We start from the raw sequence: 16,078 nt of genomic DNA on the forward strand, positions 1-16,078 counted from the left end.
ACCTCAACTGGCTTTAAAGATTTCCCAAAAAAACGTCTTTACTCATAACTCACCGTTGCGTCAGTGGATATTCATACCAAGATAGTAGAGATACCCATGACCTGCTGCTATGATGCTCATACTCTAGTACATAATATGACCAAAAGTATGTGGACATCCTCCTGTTTTAATAATTTCCATTTTTTTTTAACCTTCCATTTTTTTATAGTGTGGCTGTAGGGATTTGTGACCGCATCCACATCAAAACCCTTAGTGAGATTAGGCACTGATGTTGAGTGAGAAGGTTTGGGGTGCAGATGGTGTGCCAGTTTATCCCAAAGGCTGATTGGATTTGAGGGCATAAATCGGTTCAGCACTCTCAAGTTCTACTCCAACCGTACAGAACTTTGTGGCAGCAGTTTTGTTTAATAAAACACTCATTTGGACATATTTCAGAAAAGTAAAAATCTGGTCTCACCCAGTTAAGTAAGAAAAAGAGGTTCCTCAGATGAAGTGCTTAACAATCCAGGAAAACTTAGAAGTTTTTGAACTTTGAAGTAGTGCTTATCTTCCAGCATCAGAAGGAGGCAGTTGAGGTGGTTTGGACCAATTACGAAAATGCCTTCTTTTTGGCCGTATACGACATGTAACGCTGGAGAAGACCCAGCACCCAATGGAGGTTCTCACAGTTGGCTTAGGAATGCCTTGGGTTCCCCCCGGAGAAGCTGACATCCACGGTTCTGGATAGAGAAGTGTGAACTGACGTATTCGTAACTTGTCACCAGTGCAATATCCACCACCAAAAGAAGCATTCGGAGATAAAAGTGAGTGTGGGTTTAAGTAAAGGGCCTTGTATCAAACTATATAATATATAATTCAACTACATAATTCATTACACCCCATACATCTACATACAGGTTTCTGTGAAGCAGGTTTCTGATCATTTTCACTAGTTAAATCTGCTTTGTAAATAAAACTAAACTTTACTGAACTGGTATCAAGAAGCCATCAATCCAATTCAATTCAAGTTTATTTGTATAGCACAAAGGGTTATTATAAAGACTAATATAAAGATTAATAGAATACAAAATTCAAGATCAATATTAGATAGATTTATTCACAATGTGTATGTATTTATCCCCAATGAGCAAGTCTGAGGTGACTCAGGCCGCAGTGGTGAGGAAAAACCCCCTTAGATGGTAAAGGAAGAAACCTTGAGAGGAACCAGACTCAAAGGGACAATGGAGGGTGTGATTATAAATATACAGTCTGACAAATGTTGGATAGATGCAAAAGATCACATGGAGTTCACATCTCCACTTTAGATCACAGACCATCAAAGCATACTGTTATCAGTGAACAAGTCCTTCAAGTGAACACGATCTAATCTACGTCCAACTCGAGGACGGCTTACTCAGGGTTGCTTACTTTGAATAAAATAAATGTGGAAGAAAAGTCTGTGAAACTTTCTGCTGTGAATAGTTCTAAAATCTAACGGCATGACCTCAAAAGGTTCATTCTACAAATTCTTGATCCTTTCCAAAGCCAATATTCATCTGTGCTTCTGCAATGCTTCAATTCTTAGTAGCCATAATATTTTGCTGCATTATTGTACAGTATATCAGAGAGATATTTAATAAAAACAGCAGGTAGTGTTGTAGCCTTGATGGATGCAAAAGTGGCAGGAAAAGGAATAACGATGAGGACCAAAAAAAAAAAAAAAAAAACTTGAGTGATTGATGAAACACCAGGACAATTTGCATCTAGAGCATTTTTAATGTGTTTTTTTGACTTGTCTGTATCAAGCGCATCCCTCTGAAAAGTCGCATTTAAATCCAACCCGGCTTTCTATACACTAAAGACAATCATGGAATGATGGATGCATTGGACGTATTATTAAATTTAGATGATAGGGTTTACATCACAATCATCCATTTTACACTATAGCTGATAGCTGAAAAAAGAAATAGATAAAAGAGCTGGATTCTGGAGGTTTATTAAACTGGATACGGATGCCGTTAGTATAACGGCTCACATATGTTGTCATCTATAATAATATAGATTCGTGGTATAATAATTGGAAACATCCTGGTCTCACAGGAAAGGAAGCCTGCTTTAACCTCGCTTGCGTCTGAGGCACTTTATTACAGATGGCACCTTGAGAAACATTAAAAGATTTTGGATGCTTTTGTCTTTGAGTGATCAGATAAACCTTTTTTTTTTTTTTTACAAACTACACTTTTAAATAGGGTCATGAGAGGAAAATCACCAAAACAAACACACCCCTAACCCAAATGGGTCCCACCCCTGTATTTATAGCTCCACCCACACATACATACGTAACCCAGGCGACTAATGGAAAGAAATGTGTCTTTATCATAGCTGAAAGGAAGAACAATACGATTGCAGATAAACAAACAAGCAAAAATGACACAGAAGCATAATCATGTAAAGGACAAAGGCATATATTAGTTCTGTGTAACAAAGCAAAACCAACGTTACTCACCTATCGAGAAGGAAAAAAGCGTAAGTTGGTCACATATTCACAGATTGGAGTTTCCCGAGTCAATAACTCATGAGCTAAACACTGTTACTACACAAAACGCGGTTGTAGCTGCCTCTCTACATTACTACGATAGAAAGGAGGTGTTATTTGTGTAGTAACAGCGTTTAGCTCAGGAGTTATTGACTCGGGAAACTCCAACCTGTGAATATGTGGCCAACTTCCTGCTCCTTCAGTTCTCTCCAGCGCTGGAAAGCTGATCCTATATTTACATGTTCTACTTCTTGCCTTATCGTAAGCCTTTCTTCTCTTTCTTTCTTTGTTTTTATCCTCCATGTCAATGTTAAAACCGCTTTCTGCTAATGTCACACATGCGCACTGAACACTCTCTCCGCCGCATATTGACAAGACATGCCCCTTTCTGCTCATTAGCTACACGTTAGTTTTGATTTTTGTTTAGTTTGGCGTCCCAACTCTCAAACAACGGAGACCCTACCTTTAAATTACTCTCTGTGTGGTTTCACATGTAGGTTTCTTTCGGGTTCATTTTCCTTGCATTGTATAAAAACACTGCTAGGCTAATTTGCTGCAAAATGCATATGGGTGTGTGCTCTATCTTGTGTCATACTGTATCCACCTGGATCCATCAGGATTAAGTGCTTACTGACAATAAATGAATGAATCATAGAATGAATCAATGAATCCATTGATTACACCATGTTGTTCATTTGTGAATAACTGCATCAGATGGATTAGAGTGTAAATGATTTGATTTTCCAGATCTCCGACGTTTTCTTGTTCAACATAAGGAAGATCAGAGGTCTCTGTAAATTTGTCTGTGGCAGCCATAACGGATTTATTTCCTTGTTTGTCACCATTTGAATTAGTTAAGACTCCCTCAGTAGACATGTTATGAAATCCCAACGGCTTCCCAAATGCAATGTACAGGTTTGTCAAAACCGACCTCTACATCTGGAAAGTCTGTTGAAAATAAGCGAATAACAACTCAGTGTAGTCATGACAACTTGTAGACAGAAGGTTTTTGCATTACTCTTCCCCTGAAGATGCTGGAGTTTCATTTTTCTTCATTTCCTACTTTTATTATACTTTTATATATATAATATATAATATAGTCTACCTTTCTAATATAAGGAATAAAACACCACAGAATGTTCTATTACGATGTATTATATCAAGCATGCCTTTGTAAACTGTATAGTGTATTCTCTAGAAAGAATAATCTAATAAAAACCTGTCATCTGCAGTAAATATACTTTCAGAGATGCTGTTATGGAAGCAATACCACATGACGGCCCATGCTGAGAAGTTCTACAACACACTGTGACTCCTTTATTAAATGTTAAATAAACGTCTTCGATCTGTTAAATTAAAAACATATAAATAAATATTATTAGTCTAAGATTATGTCGGACTTCCGCGACGGTATGTAAGTCCCTGTTACTATAGAAACAATAACTCACTGTGACAAGCGCGGTAGTATCAATATTAACCTGTTATTTATGTTACAACTAAATGATGAACACCTTCTAACCAATCAGGTTTGAGAATCCAATTGCAGTGTGGTAGAAAGGGAAGATGTGGTTGCGTAGTGGTTAAGGTGTTGGTCTACCAATCAAAAGGTTATGAGTTTGAATCCCAGGTCAACCATGCTACCACTGCTCGGCCCCCTCAATTGCTCGGTTGTATAAAATGCGGTCCGGATCCGGTATTTACATTTACGGCATTTGCTGTATCCAAAGCAACGTACAAAAGTACTTCGTAGGATATTAGTATAAAACTCTGTTTAAAAAAAATTTGTGCTAAATTTCCTTCAAACAAACAGGAAAAAATAAATGTTTAAAGAGTTTAAACATCTCGGGATTCAACCATCTTTGAACACACTCAGTGACTCGTCCATAGGAAGTTCATTCCACCACCCAGGTGACAGAACAGAGAAAAGACTTGATGCATAGCTACTTTGTACCCCGTGTATACGTCATTTTTCTTCTTGTACTTGTTATACAGCGACATGAAGGATAAGACAGAAACCCTGAGAAAGTCGTATCCACACACGTAAATGTTTATACTCGGGTGAATTTGTAACCTAGAAGCTCATTTTCTTTTTTTAAATATTAACATTTAATTTTTTTCAAAGCACCTCATTTTCTAGTCCTTGTTCGCTGCAATGACATCACTGACCGACCGCTTCGGTAAACAAAGACTTAGTCCTAATCCTGTCTCAAAGCAGACTTACAAGCAGAAGAGAACCAGCACGATGGGAAACTGATGAATAAAAGAAGCCCGCATTGCAATCAGTGTCGTCTCATTCAGACCACTAGAGATTTCTCTTTCAATGAGGGTTCTTTATTTGTTTGGCTAAATGCGAACATGTCTTCCTGACAACGCTGAGGTTTTTCAGGCTTCAAGCAGAGGCTGATGATGTCACTCGTGTTATTAGAAATTGAACAGAGATTCAGAAACACTGGAATGTGTATGAAGACGTCTTCTTGAACTTGTTACTTGAACGTCTTACGTTACTTGCTCGCTCATACGTTCGTTCGTTCTTTCATACATTAATCCATCCATCTATTCATTTACTCATATTTACCCAGCCCTTTGACCTGGTCGAAAATATGGTGGATCAGCAATATGTCCAGGGAATGTTTTTCGGTGAGGCAGAAACACACTCCTGTAGATCAGAGGACACACTTGGACACACATTCACACACCTGTCATCGTGTCTGCATGTTTTTGAAAGCTGAGTGGAAACCAGGGAATCCAGATGAAACTCATTCAGACATGAGATGTACATTTGAAACTCCACAGAGGCAGTAAGCCAAGCTCAGAATTCGAGGACTCGAGGACTCAGTAGCTTGGAGCCACTTTTACACACATCCTAATACACCTCCTAACAGACCCTCAGTGAGATTTAGAAGCTCTGAGAGTCTGGAGATGGCGAATTAGGAAAATCTGGCAGGGGTTGAAATCTCAGATTTTGCCGTGTGTGTATGTGTGTGTGTGTGGGTGTGGGTGTTGTTGTTTAATGACAAATATATCAGGACTGACTGCAAAGCTCAGCTAATTTCTCAATATGTTCCAAAACAACAAGAACTAAACTTTATAAAGCTTCCTGAAAGCTGACTTCATCCAAAAGCACTAGATCTATTCGGTAGTCGTCTCACATCACAGACAGGTCAAGTACAGAACCGTATTAAATTGATCATAAACAACAGCGAGTACTTACGTCTGGTATGAAGCCGATCTCGTTGAGGTGGTTGCTGAGCTCGGGGTCATGGAAAGCTATCATCTGGGAGAAAACAGTCAGGTACTCTGGAGGAGGGGAGAACTAGGAATTAGTCTGGCATTGAGAAGTACATTGACTCTCTCGTTTTTTGTCGTATTACAGAGAAACTAAAAGCGTCAAAATGCAAACTCTGAGTAATCGAAACTGCTGGTGCTTTTAGGTTTTCTGTCTGTTCTATTGTTCAGGTCTTCTATGTACAGTGGTGACTCAAGCGGTTAAGGCTCTGGGTTGTTGATTGGAGGATTGGGGTTCAAGCCCCAGCACTGCCAAGCTGCTACTGTTGGGCCCTTGTGCAAGGCCCTTAACCCTCACTTCTGTACCATGGTCTACCCTGTGCTCTGACCCTAACCACCAAAGCTGGGAAAAGTATAAAAGAAAGCATATAATGTATAAAAAAAGATCTTATAATGCAAATAATACAATCACATTACATTACAACCGTAATTACATTAGAGTCAAGTGCATAAGGTTGTAAACCCAATGGGTTCTATGAGAAAAATGTAAAATATGCCTCTACTATTTTCTACCATCTGGGCAAGTTAAGTTAATTACACACACACACACACACACACAAAAAAAAATATCAGACCAATAAAACATGAAAATTTGGTTTTTGCAATGTCCCATTCAGTGTCCAGACCTTGCCAGTACACACATGATGCTTAAAGGTAGGGTCTCTGTTGTTTGAGAAATGCTTCAGAAAACTGAGTCGGGCCGACAAACAGAACAAAAAAACGTGTAAGCCAATGAGCAGAAAGGGGCGGGGCTTATCAATATGCGGCGGAGAGAGTGCACATGTGTGACATTAGCAGAAAGCGGTTTTAACATTGACATGGAGGATAAAAACAAAGACAGAAAGTGAAGAAAGGCTTACGATAAGGCAAGAAGTAGAACGTGTTAATATAGGATCAGATATTCACAGATTGGAGTTTCCCGAGTCAATAACTCCTGAGCTAAACGCTGTTACTACACAAATAACACCTCCTTTCTATCGTAGTAATGTAGAGAGGCAGCTACAACCGCGTTTTGTGTAATAACAGCGTTTAGCTCAGGAGTTTTTGACTCGGGAAACTCCAATCTGTGAATATGTGACCAACTTTACTTAAGATGCCGAGGCGCTTTTTTCCTTCTCGATAGGTGAGTAACGTTGGTTTTGCTTTGTTACACAGAACTAATATATGCCTTTGTCCTTTGCATGATTATGCTTGTGTGTCATTTTTGCTTGTTTGTTTATCTGCAATCGTATTGTTCTTCCCTTCAGCTATGATAAAGACACATTTCTTTCCATTAGTCGCCTGGGTTAAGTATTTATGTGTGGGCGGGGCTATCAATACAGGGGTGGGACCTGTTTGGGTTAGGGGCGTGTTTGTTTTGGTGATTTCAAATGTCGACATTGGCTTTTAAAAATCGGAGACCACACCTTTAACAATTTAGCACCACATGCTTACATGCATACATAACAGTACACACTGCCCATTCTCATTTGCATAAGAAAATACCCCCAAATCACCATATATGGTGAATAGTATGCATTTAAAAAGCCTGCTTGAGGTACTGCTTGAGGTGAAGAGAATTGATTACATCATTACAGTGGAATTTACACTGAACAGTTAATTCCCAAAGCTGTGTTCAAAGCAGGAAAAAAAGACAAGCGTAAGGATGTGAGAGATTGTGGCTAGACGACCTGGTCTCCAAAACAGCAGGTCTTGTGGGATGTTCCTGGTGCGCAGTAGTTAGTCCCCACAAGCAAGGACAACCAGTGACCCAATGTGAGAGTCATGGGACAGAGTCTCACTGACGTGTGTGTTGGTGCGAACGCTAGGCTGATCGGCTGGTGTTTTGCTGATCGCCAGACAAACATATGTGTGATGATAGAGAACTTAAATGATAAAGATAAATAAAAACTTAGATTTTATGTTTTTCCCCCACCACTGCTATCATTAAAAAAAGAAATAAATCTAAATTAAAATTCTATGATTATATAAATGCAATGTGTGGGGCTTCTTTAATTTGGCCATAAAAGGTATGCAAATGTTATAGTTAAACAAAAAACAGATCCAGGTGTGGAAACATACTTTAGTATGCGGTCTTTTGCCTGAAGCAAAATGCATGAAAATCATCAGGTCAATATTTGATTTTTTGTGTGGTTCAACAAATTTTTCATTTATTAACCACAGATGGCACAGCAGTCCACACACACACACACACACACACACACACACACACACACACACACACACACACACACACACACCTGAACACACACACGTGCGCGTGAACACACACGTGAACACACACGCACACGTGAACAAACACACATTTGTGAACACACACACACACGTGAACACACGCACACATAAACACACACGCACACGTGAACAAACACACACATACGTGAACACCCACACGTGAACACACACACACGTGAACACACACATGTGAACACACACACACGTGAACACACACACACGTGAACACACACACACGTGAACACACACACACACACACACATTAATAAAAGGGACAATTAAGCATTGCCTCATTTTACCGTTATGATTTTGGAAGTTTGGTTAAAACTGGGGAATTTCTCACACTTGAAACACACAACCACAAACAGAAATCTGTCCTCTACACCAGAGGACAAGGTTGGGAACCCCGGCTCTACACCACTGAGTTTCCATAACTGATCATTTTACAGCTGAAAAAATGAGACGTTTAAGATGTTTACTGCAGATTTTGTCCGTCTCATTCCGTTTTTTTGTTTTGTTTGTTTGTTTTTATTAATAATGAATCTGGATGTGCAGCACACACAGTTTACATTATATCATCGCATAAGCTGCACAACCTAACTAGCATTTTCGGAATATTACCCTAAGATTATATCCTAAGTTCTCTACAGAACTACAGAATGAGTTTATTTAGTTGGGTAGAGTGATATTTAGTCACGGTGAACCTCATGGATAGGTAAAAATAACAAATGAAAGCTATATTACTTTCCATCAAGAGAAATGAAACACCACGACAAGCTGGGCTAAAAAAAATGAATAAAATAACATTTTTACAATTTTAAATGCATTTTCTTTTAGATTTTTGTTTAGATATCACAGTCAAAAAAGACTACACAAGTATAGCGAAGCACTGCATATTCACACACTTGGGAATTATAAAGAAAGGCAGTATATGCGTCTATGAGACATTTCTTAATTAGGTTTCGGTGTTGTAAAGTGGAGTCGAGAGCAGGATTGGCGTCGAGACTCACCCTGTATGACGTGCGAATTGTCCTTTAGAAAGAAGTTGTAGAGATATTTGGGGATGAAGGCGGACATGCAGGCGTACGCAAGTGCTGAGAGAAACAAATGTCAGTGATTGGTCATTGAAATCATGGAAAATCACAGACATTAGGTTGGATGTTGTATTAAAGGGCGCATTAAATTGGTAAGCATCTGCCTGAGCTATAGGTTTGAAGCTTTAAGAAGTGTTTTCAATAAATAAATAAATAAATAAATAAATAAATAAATAAATAAATAAATAAATAAATAAATAAATGAGACTTACCTTCGTTGTTGAAGTTCAGATACAGGAACGGGGCACAGAGTGAATCCAACCCTGAGGAGAAGAGGACAATGTTTGGAATCTAGATCTCACTCTCACTCATTTTCTACTGCTTATCTGAAGTACTCGGGTCACGGGGAGTCTGTGCCCATCTCAGGCGTCATCAGGCATCAAGGCAGGATACACCCTGGACGGAGTGCCAACCCATCGCAGGGCACACACACACACTCTCATTCACTCACACACACACACACACACACACACACACACACACACACACACACACACACACACACACTATGGACAATTTTCCAGAGATGCCAATCAACCTACCATGCATGTCTTTGGACCGGGGGAGGAAACCGGAGTACCCGGAGGAAACCCCCGAGGCACGGGGGAGAACATACAAACTCCACACACACACAAGGTGGAGGCGGGAATCGAACCCCCAACCCTGGAGGTGTGAGCAAACGTGCTAACCACTAAGCCACCGTGCCCCCCACATTTCTTACATAAATTCCCTCAAATTATTTCTTCCTAAATCTAAAGCGATGCAGCGGCACTTTAGTGCCTTAATCCACCCCACCGTCTCATCTCCACATCTGTACACTCTGCTCGAACAGATCTAAATCCAAAACCTCAACCTTCTCGCTAATATCTCCATCAACACCTTCGCACCCGTCATCCCTCACGTCTCTAAGAAACGTCTCCAAGAGCCGAGTCTCTGCTGTAACTCAGCAAAGAATTGTCATATGCCTGTGTTTTTCATTCCGAATGAATTCTTTGAGTACAGGGTTTGTTGTCTCTATTATGTCTGCACTTGAAAAAAGATTCAATTGCTAACTCTCTTTATTTTCAGAGCTAACACCCAGGAGCTGAAAGCTGATCGTTATCCCTTTGTTTGAGATCACTGACTTTTTTTTTTTCTTCGATTAAACACCTACGTAACTGCAATCGTGATGTTCATCCGTGGACATCGGAGCACCAGATACTGCTACCTTCTCACAAAAATTAGGAAAATACACAAGCAAGGAAGAAATTTAGTAAAAAAAAATCCTTCAGCATGTCACAAATATTATAAATATGAGCAAATTTAATCCTTAGGGTTAGGATTAGGTGAAAAGGATCAGACTAAATGACTAATAACTGACTTTTAAATGACTTGTCAGCATAAAAAAAGGAATTATTTTATTAGCCACATGTCTGGTATAAAACTAGTCAGGACATTGCTGGCTTTCACTATGAGATTTTTTTTTTAATCTAAAAAGAGATCTACATTCGGGGGGGCACGGTGGCTTAGTGGTTAGCACGTTTGCTCACACCTCCAGGGTTGGGGGTTCGATTCCCGCCTCCACCTTGTGTGTGTGTGGAGTTTGCATGTTCTCCCCGTGCCTCGGGGGTTTCCTCCGGGTACTCCGGTTTCCTCCCCCGGTCCAAAGACATGCATGGTAGGTTGATTGGCATCTCTGGAAAATTGTCCATAGTGTGTGTGTGTGTGTGTGTGTGTGTGAGTGAATGAGAGTGTGTGTGTGCCCTGCGATGGGTTGGCACTCCGTCCAGGGTGTATCCTGCCTTGATGCCTGATGATGCCTGAGATGTTCGGATAAGCGGTAGAAAGTGAATGAAAGAATGAATGAATGTAAGAAATGTCAGTGAAAGATCAACAAAGAAACAGGAAATTGTTTGCAGAATTAAAGAATACACATTAATTATTAAGTATTATTAATTATAAGTATATTTTTCTGTTCTTTAAGTGAACAAAATGCCAAATGCTTCCTTCAGCTTGTGCTCTTGTCATCGGTCATTAATAAGAACAACAAAATATCCTTCTGTGAAACATGAGAGCCACCTAATGGTGTAAAAAGTGAACTACATCACCGGCTTCTCACCCTGCCAGTACACAAGGTCGGGATGGGACACGACCCACGCCTTCAGAACTCTCCGGAACTTGATGTGACCCTGGGGTGAGGAGAGCAGCTCGTCGTACTGATGACACCGTGGGATGTCCACTTCGATCTGAAACAGATGAACAGTTAAAAACAGGACATTTCATTCAGGAGTCATTATCCTTTATGTTTACTATTTATGAAATCATGAAATGAAAAAAAAAAATGGATGAAATTAGGGGCAAAGAAGCCTTTATTATCACCACATATACATTACAGCACAGTGGAATTCCTTTTCCCCATATCCCAACTGGGTAGGTGGGGGTCAAAGCGCAGGGGCAGGAAGGGTCGCAGCTTGGCAGTGCTGGGGTTTGAACCCTGATCCTCTGACCAACAACCCACAGCCTTAATCAATTGAGTCACCACTACCCCAGATATTCCATCTATATCTCTAAAATCAACAATATAAACAAGAGGCAGAGAGAGAGGGGCGCTGCGAGCGAGCGAGCGAGCGAGCGAGCGAGCGAGCGAGCGAGCGAGCGAGCGAGCGAGCGAGCGAGCGCGCGAGCGAGCGAGCGAGCGAGCGAGCGAGCGAGCGAGCGAGCGAGGGCGCACGCGCGCGCGCGCGCGCGCGCGCGCGCGAGGGAGCCCCCACTCGCGCGCCCGCGAGCGAGCGAGCCCCCGGCGCGCGGACGCGAGCGAGCAACCCCCCGCGATGCGAGCGATCCCCCAGCCGCGACCGACCCCAGGCCAGCGAGCGAGCGGGGGGCGCACGCGCGCGCGAGCGAGCGAGCCCCCCGGCGCGCGCCCGCGAGCGAGCGACCCCCGCGAGCGAGCGAGCGAGCGAGAGAGCGAGCGAGCGAGCGATGTCGTAGCGAAGCGAGCGAGCGAGCGAGCGAGCGAGCGAGCGAGGGGGGCGCGCGAGCGAGGGCGAGGCGAGCGATCGAGCGAGCGAGCGAGCGAGCGGAGCGAGCGAGCGAGCGGGGGCGCACGCGCGAGCGATGCGAGGGAGCCCCCCGGCTGCGCGCCCGCGAGCCAGCGACCCCAGCGAGCGAGCGACCCCATGAGCGAGCGAGCGAGCGAGCGAGCGAGCGAGCTAGCGAGCGAGCGAGCGAGCAGCGGAGCGATCGTCGAGCGAGCCCAGCCCAGCTATCGATCTGGTTTGCTCACGCGCTAGCGAGCTAGTTGATCCCCACTTCTCTCTCCCTCTATCCATCTACCCCATCTATCTATCTACCCCATCTATCTATCTATCTATCTATCTATCTATCTATCTATCTATCTATCTATCTATCTATCTATCTATCTATCTGTGTATTAAACATTAATGTAAGGAGTCTCTAAGCACCAAGAAGAATAAAACGTGCTGTAATAAGAAAAGACTTCACTTCGGGGCAAGCCGCATCACACCAGAGTATCATTGATTATTTTCTCCTGAATCTTTATTCCGTCTTAAAGACAGATAGCATCGGCCAAACGGTGAGTATTCCTGATAAAGATGCTTTTAAAGCTGCTAATGAACACTGCCTCAAATTTGGCCAAAACTTGTTTAAGGTTATGAACTTTCTGCCTGCAGCATCAGACAGAGCTCCAGTGTCTAAAAGTGTTTAGAAAGAGCCTCAGCTCTCCTCTCACTAAATACTCTAAATAATTAAACAGCCCTATGAATAATACAAGAAGGTAATAACCCTCGGTCAATCCAGCGACTGCTGAAGACCAACAACAGCAGCAGAAAAGCAAAACAAATCACAACCATACCTGTCTGTCCGTGGGGATGGGCGTGTCCTTATCAATGGAGTCGTACTTGGCCTGAATGTCGCCCTGCAATGTAAATATAAAATATTCATCTCAATCAGTGCAGCTGTAAAACACAAAAACCTGCGAAAAGAACACGGACAAATAAATAAATCAAACGTTTCAGACAGGAGGTGATCCAGGTGAAAATGTTATAAAGGCTCAAATATACACCTCTAAAAGTGCAACAGTTTATACCTCTCTATCCATCCATCTATCCATCTATCTATCTATCTATCTATCTATCTATCTATCTATCTATCTATCATCCATCCATCCATCTATCTATCTATCTATCTATCTATCTATCTATCTATCTATCTATCTATCTATCATCCATCCATCCATCCATCCATCCATCCATCTATCTATCTATCTATCTATCTATCTATCTATCTATCTATCTATCTATCTATCTATCTATCTGTCTCTGTCTGTCTGTCTCTGTCTGTCTCTGTCTGTCTCTGTCTGTCATCCATTCATCCACCCACCGTTCATCCCTCTTTCATTTAACCGTCCATCCATACCTCAAATCATCAATTGATCCATCCATCCATCCCTCCATCTACATACCTAGCAATGTATCCATCTATAAATCCATCTATGTTGCCTTTCATCCATCTATAAATCCATCTATATTTCTAGCTATGTCTACCCATCCACCCATCCATCCATCCATCCATCCATCCAACCTTCCATCCCTGCTGATAGTTCATGATCCACTGAGTTTTTCTGGCTTCAGTGCTTCATGTTGTAATCAGCGAAAGAAAGCACCAGCATTGGACTTAAGCATCTCACAAACCCACAAGTAAACATCATTCACCAGGAAATTACCTCCAATAACCTTCTGGCTGTTACACACACAGGATAGTGCTTTTAACAGCCATTTATCAAGCTTGGGTCAATTACAACTAACCAGCCTTTAAGACCCAGTCAAGTATTGTGAAAACGCTGCACTCTAAGATGCAGTCAACACCCAGTGAAAACATTTTATTCCAAAACACAGCAACATGGATTCTACTTGAAAGACGCAGCGCTGCGAGTACTAATCAATACAATCAGTACAAAACAAACACTTAAAACCTTGATTTACTATTAACATGTGCTAATTTGCATGGGAGATGGGATAACTAATTAAAGGGCATGCTGAGGGTGAATTACAAATAATAACCACATGAATTATGATGCGTGCGTACAACATCGAGAGACTAACTCTGTTTATACTGTATGAGATCGGTGTGTGTGTGCTAATTGTTTTCAAAATAGACTCTCAGAAGAGCTAAACTCAAATATAACTCTAATTAAAGGTAACGAGACAGGCAAAAAAAAAAAAACTGTCGGAAATAAGTGTGTAGACACGAGTGTGTGTTTAGTTCATATGGTACTCGTTAATTAAAATGCATACAGTTTTATTTAAAAGCTGCTGCCAAATATCTAATACAAAACAATGTAAAGACAGAAATGTATTCTTGTTATTTTTAGATATTAAATTATAATTCTTATACATTTTATATCTATTGAGACTAATATGTAGTCTTTACAAACGAGTCGACTCGAATCGACCCGAGTCGACTCATGAATAAGTCGTATTTTTCTTGAAATGTAACAAACAAAATAGTTCGATGCTTTGTTACTGTGACATGTATTTGGTTCTCAAGAGCGTGTACGAGGTAGCATGATATCTGCACTGCTGCCTTTTAGTGATGTATTTTATGTAGGCAAGGCAAGGCAAGGCAAGGCAAGGCAAGGCAAGTTTATTTGTATAGCACAGAGGTCATTCAAAGTGCTTTACATAGAAATTAGAAAATTTATAAGAGAGAAAAAAAATATATGTAGAAATAAGACACACGATAAAAATCATAATAAAAACAAAGAATAATTAAAGAAAATAAATGTGATTTTAATAAAAAAAAACAGTTTAAAATATGTTAAAAAGAATAAAACAGGAGTAAAAGTGATTCGGATAAAAAGTGCAGTCAGTGTGAAGCAGCACGGCGCTCATTCAGTAAAAGCAGAGTTAAACAGATGTGTTTTTAATCTTGATTTAAAAGTGTCTACTGTTGAAGCACATCTGATCTCATGTATTTAAAGGTAAGTGATCAGTTATCAAGATAAATGGAAATGAATATTCATAATGAAGCTCTGACACAGCAGAAAAACAGCACTGATGCATTATAATGCAGAATAGTCAGTATAATATTTCCTGAAGCAATTTCAGCCTTAGGTAGGAAAAGGAAAATATTAAAAATATATATATAATATCACAAAAGAATGGCAATGAGCTGTTCGGAATGCCGAGTGTCGACTCTTATCGGTGAATCGATTGATGAGTCGATTCACGGAAAAAAAGAGTCAACTCGAGTAACTCGAGTAAACACCGTTCAACATTGTAACTCGAGTAAACACTGTTCAACATTGTGTGTGCTAAATTCTGTGCTACAAAATGTTAAATTATCAAGCAAACAACTTTTTTCTTGGTGGTGTTTTTCTAATTAATAGAATATAATGTCTTTGTTTCAAACGATTATCTAGGCAGCACGACAAAAAGGACAAAGAGTTTTACTCACTTCGACTCCCAGTAAAGCAGCCCAGGCCAATCCTCGGAGAAGAGGAGGAATATCTGTCCTGGCTTCCTTCCACAACTGGTTCTTTTTGTATGGATAGGCCTGAGGAATGTATAGTGTGTGTGTGTGTGTGTGTGTGTGTGTGTGTGTGTGTGTGTGTGTGTGTGTGTGTGTGAATACAACGAAATCATTATTTTTATTAATAAGAACAGCTTATTGTGTTTATCGGTGCACGTGTTTGTGTGTTTATAAACAGTACTGTACTTATATTTGTGTGTGTGTGTGTGTGTGTGTGTGTGTGTGTGTGTGTGTGTGTGTGTGTGTGTGTGTGTGTACCTTGAGGAGCCTGTCAAACAGTACGATGCGTGTAAGCTGGTACTCTGTGTCTCTTTCTCGGATAATGAGAGGAAGGCTGACGGTGGCTGAGAGCTCGTTACTGCTGATGGACTGAGGCAGACAGGACTGTCTACACACACACACACACACACACACACAC

At 41.0% G+C, this 16,078-nt stretch overlaps 1 protein-coding gene across 3 annotated transcripts in view; it reads right to left on the reverse strand.

The window, feature by feature from the left end:
- Positions 1-16,078, reverse strand: part of tbck (TBC1 domain containing kinase) — an 88,374-nt gene that overhangs the window by 49,560 nt on the left and 22,736 nt on the right. For all 3 annotated transcript variants that reach the window (XM_047812656.1, XM_047812657.1, XM_047812655.1), the window contains 7 exons: positions 15,919-16,048; positions 15,586-15,684; positions 12,983-13,045; positions 11,228-11,354; positions 9,342-9,392; positions 9,046-9,129; positions 5,727-5,812 (listed from right to left, as the gene is read on the reverse strand). In XM_047812656.1, the coding sequence (XP_047668612.1) occupies positions 5,727-5,812; positions 9,046-9,129; positions 9,342-9,392; positions 11,228-11,354; positions 12,983-13,045; positions 15,586-15,684; positions 15,919-16,048 (640 nt within the window). The remainder of the gene's footprint in view (positions 1-5,726; positions 5,813-9,045; positions 9,130-9,341; positions 9,393-11,227; positions 11,355-12,982; positions 13,046-15,585; positions 15,685-15,918; positions 16,049-16,078) is intronic.

The sequence above is a fragment of the Tachysurus fulvidraco genome, chromosome 4, assembly GCF_022655615.1.
Source record: "Tachysurus fulvidraco isolate hzauxx_2018 chromosome 4, HZAU_PFXX_2.0, whole genome shotgun sequence".
Lineage (NCBI taxonomy): Eukaryota > Metazoa > Chordata > Actinopteri > Siluriformes > Bagridae > Tachysurus > Tachysurus fulvidraco.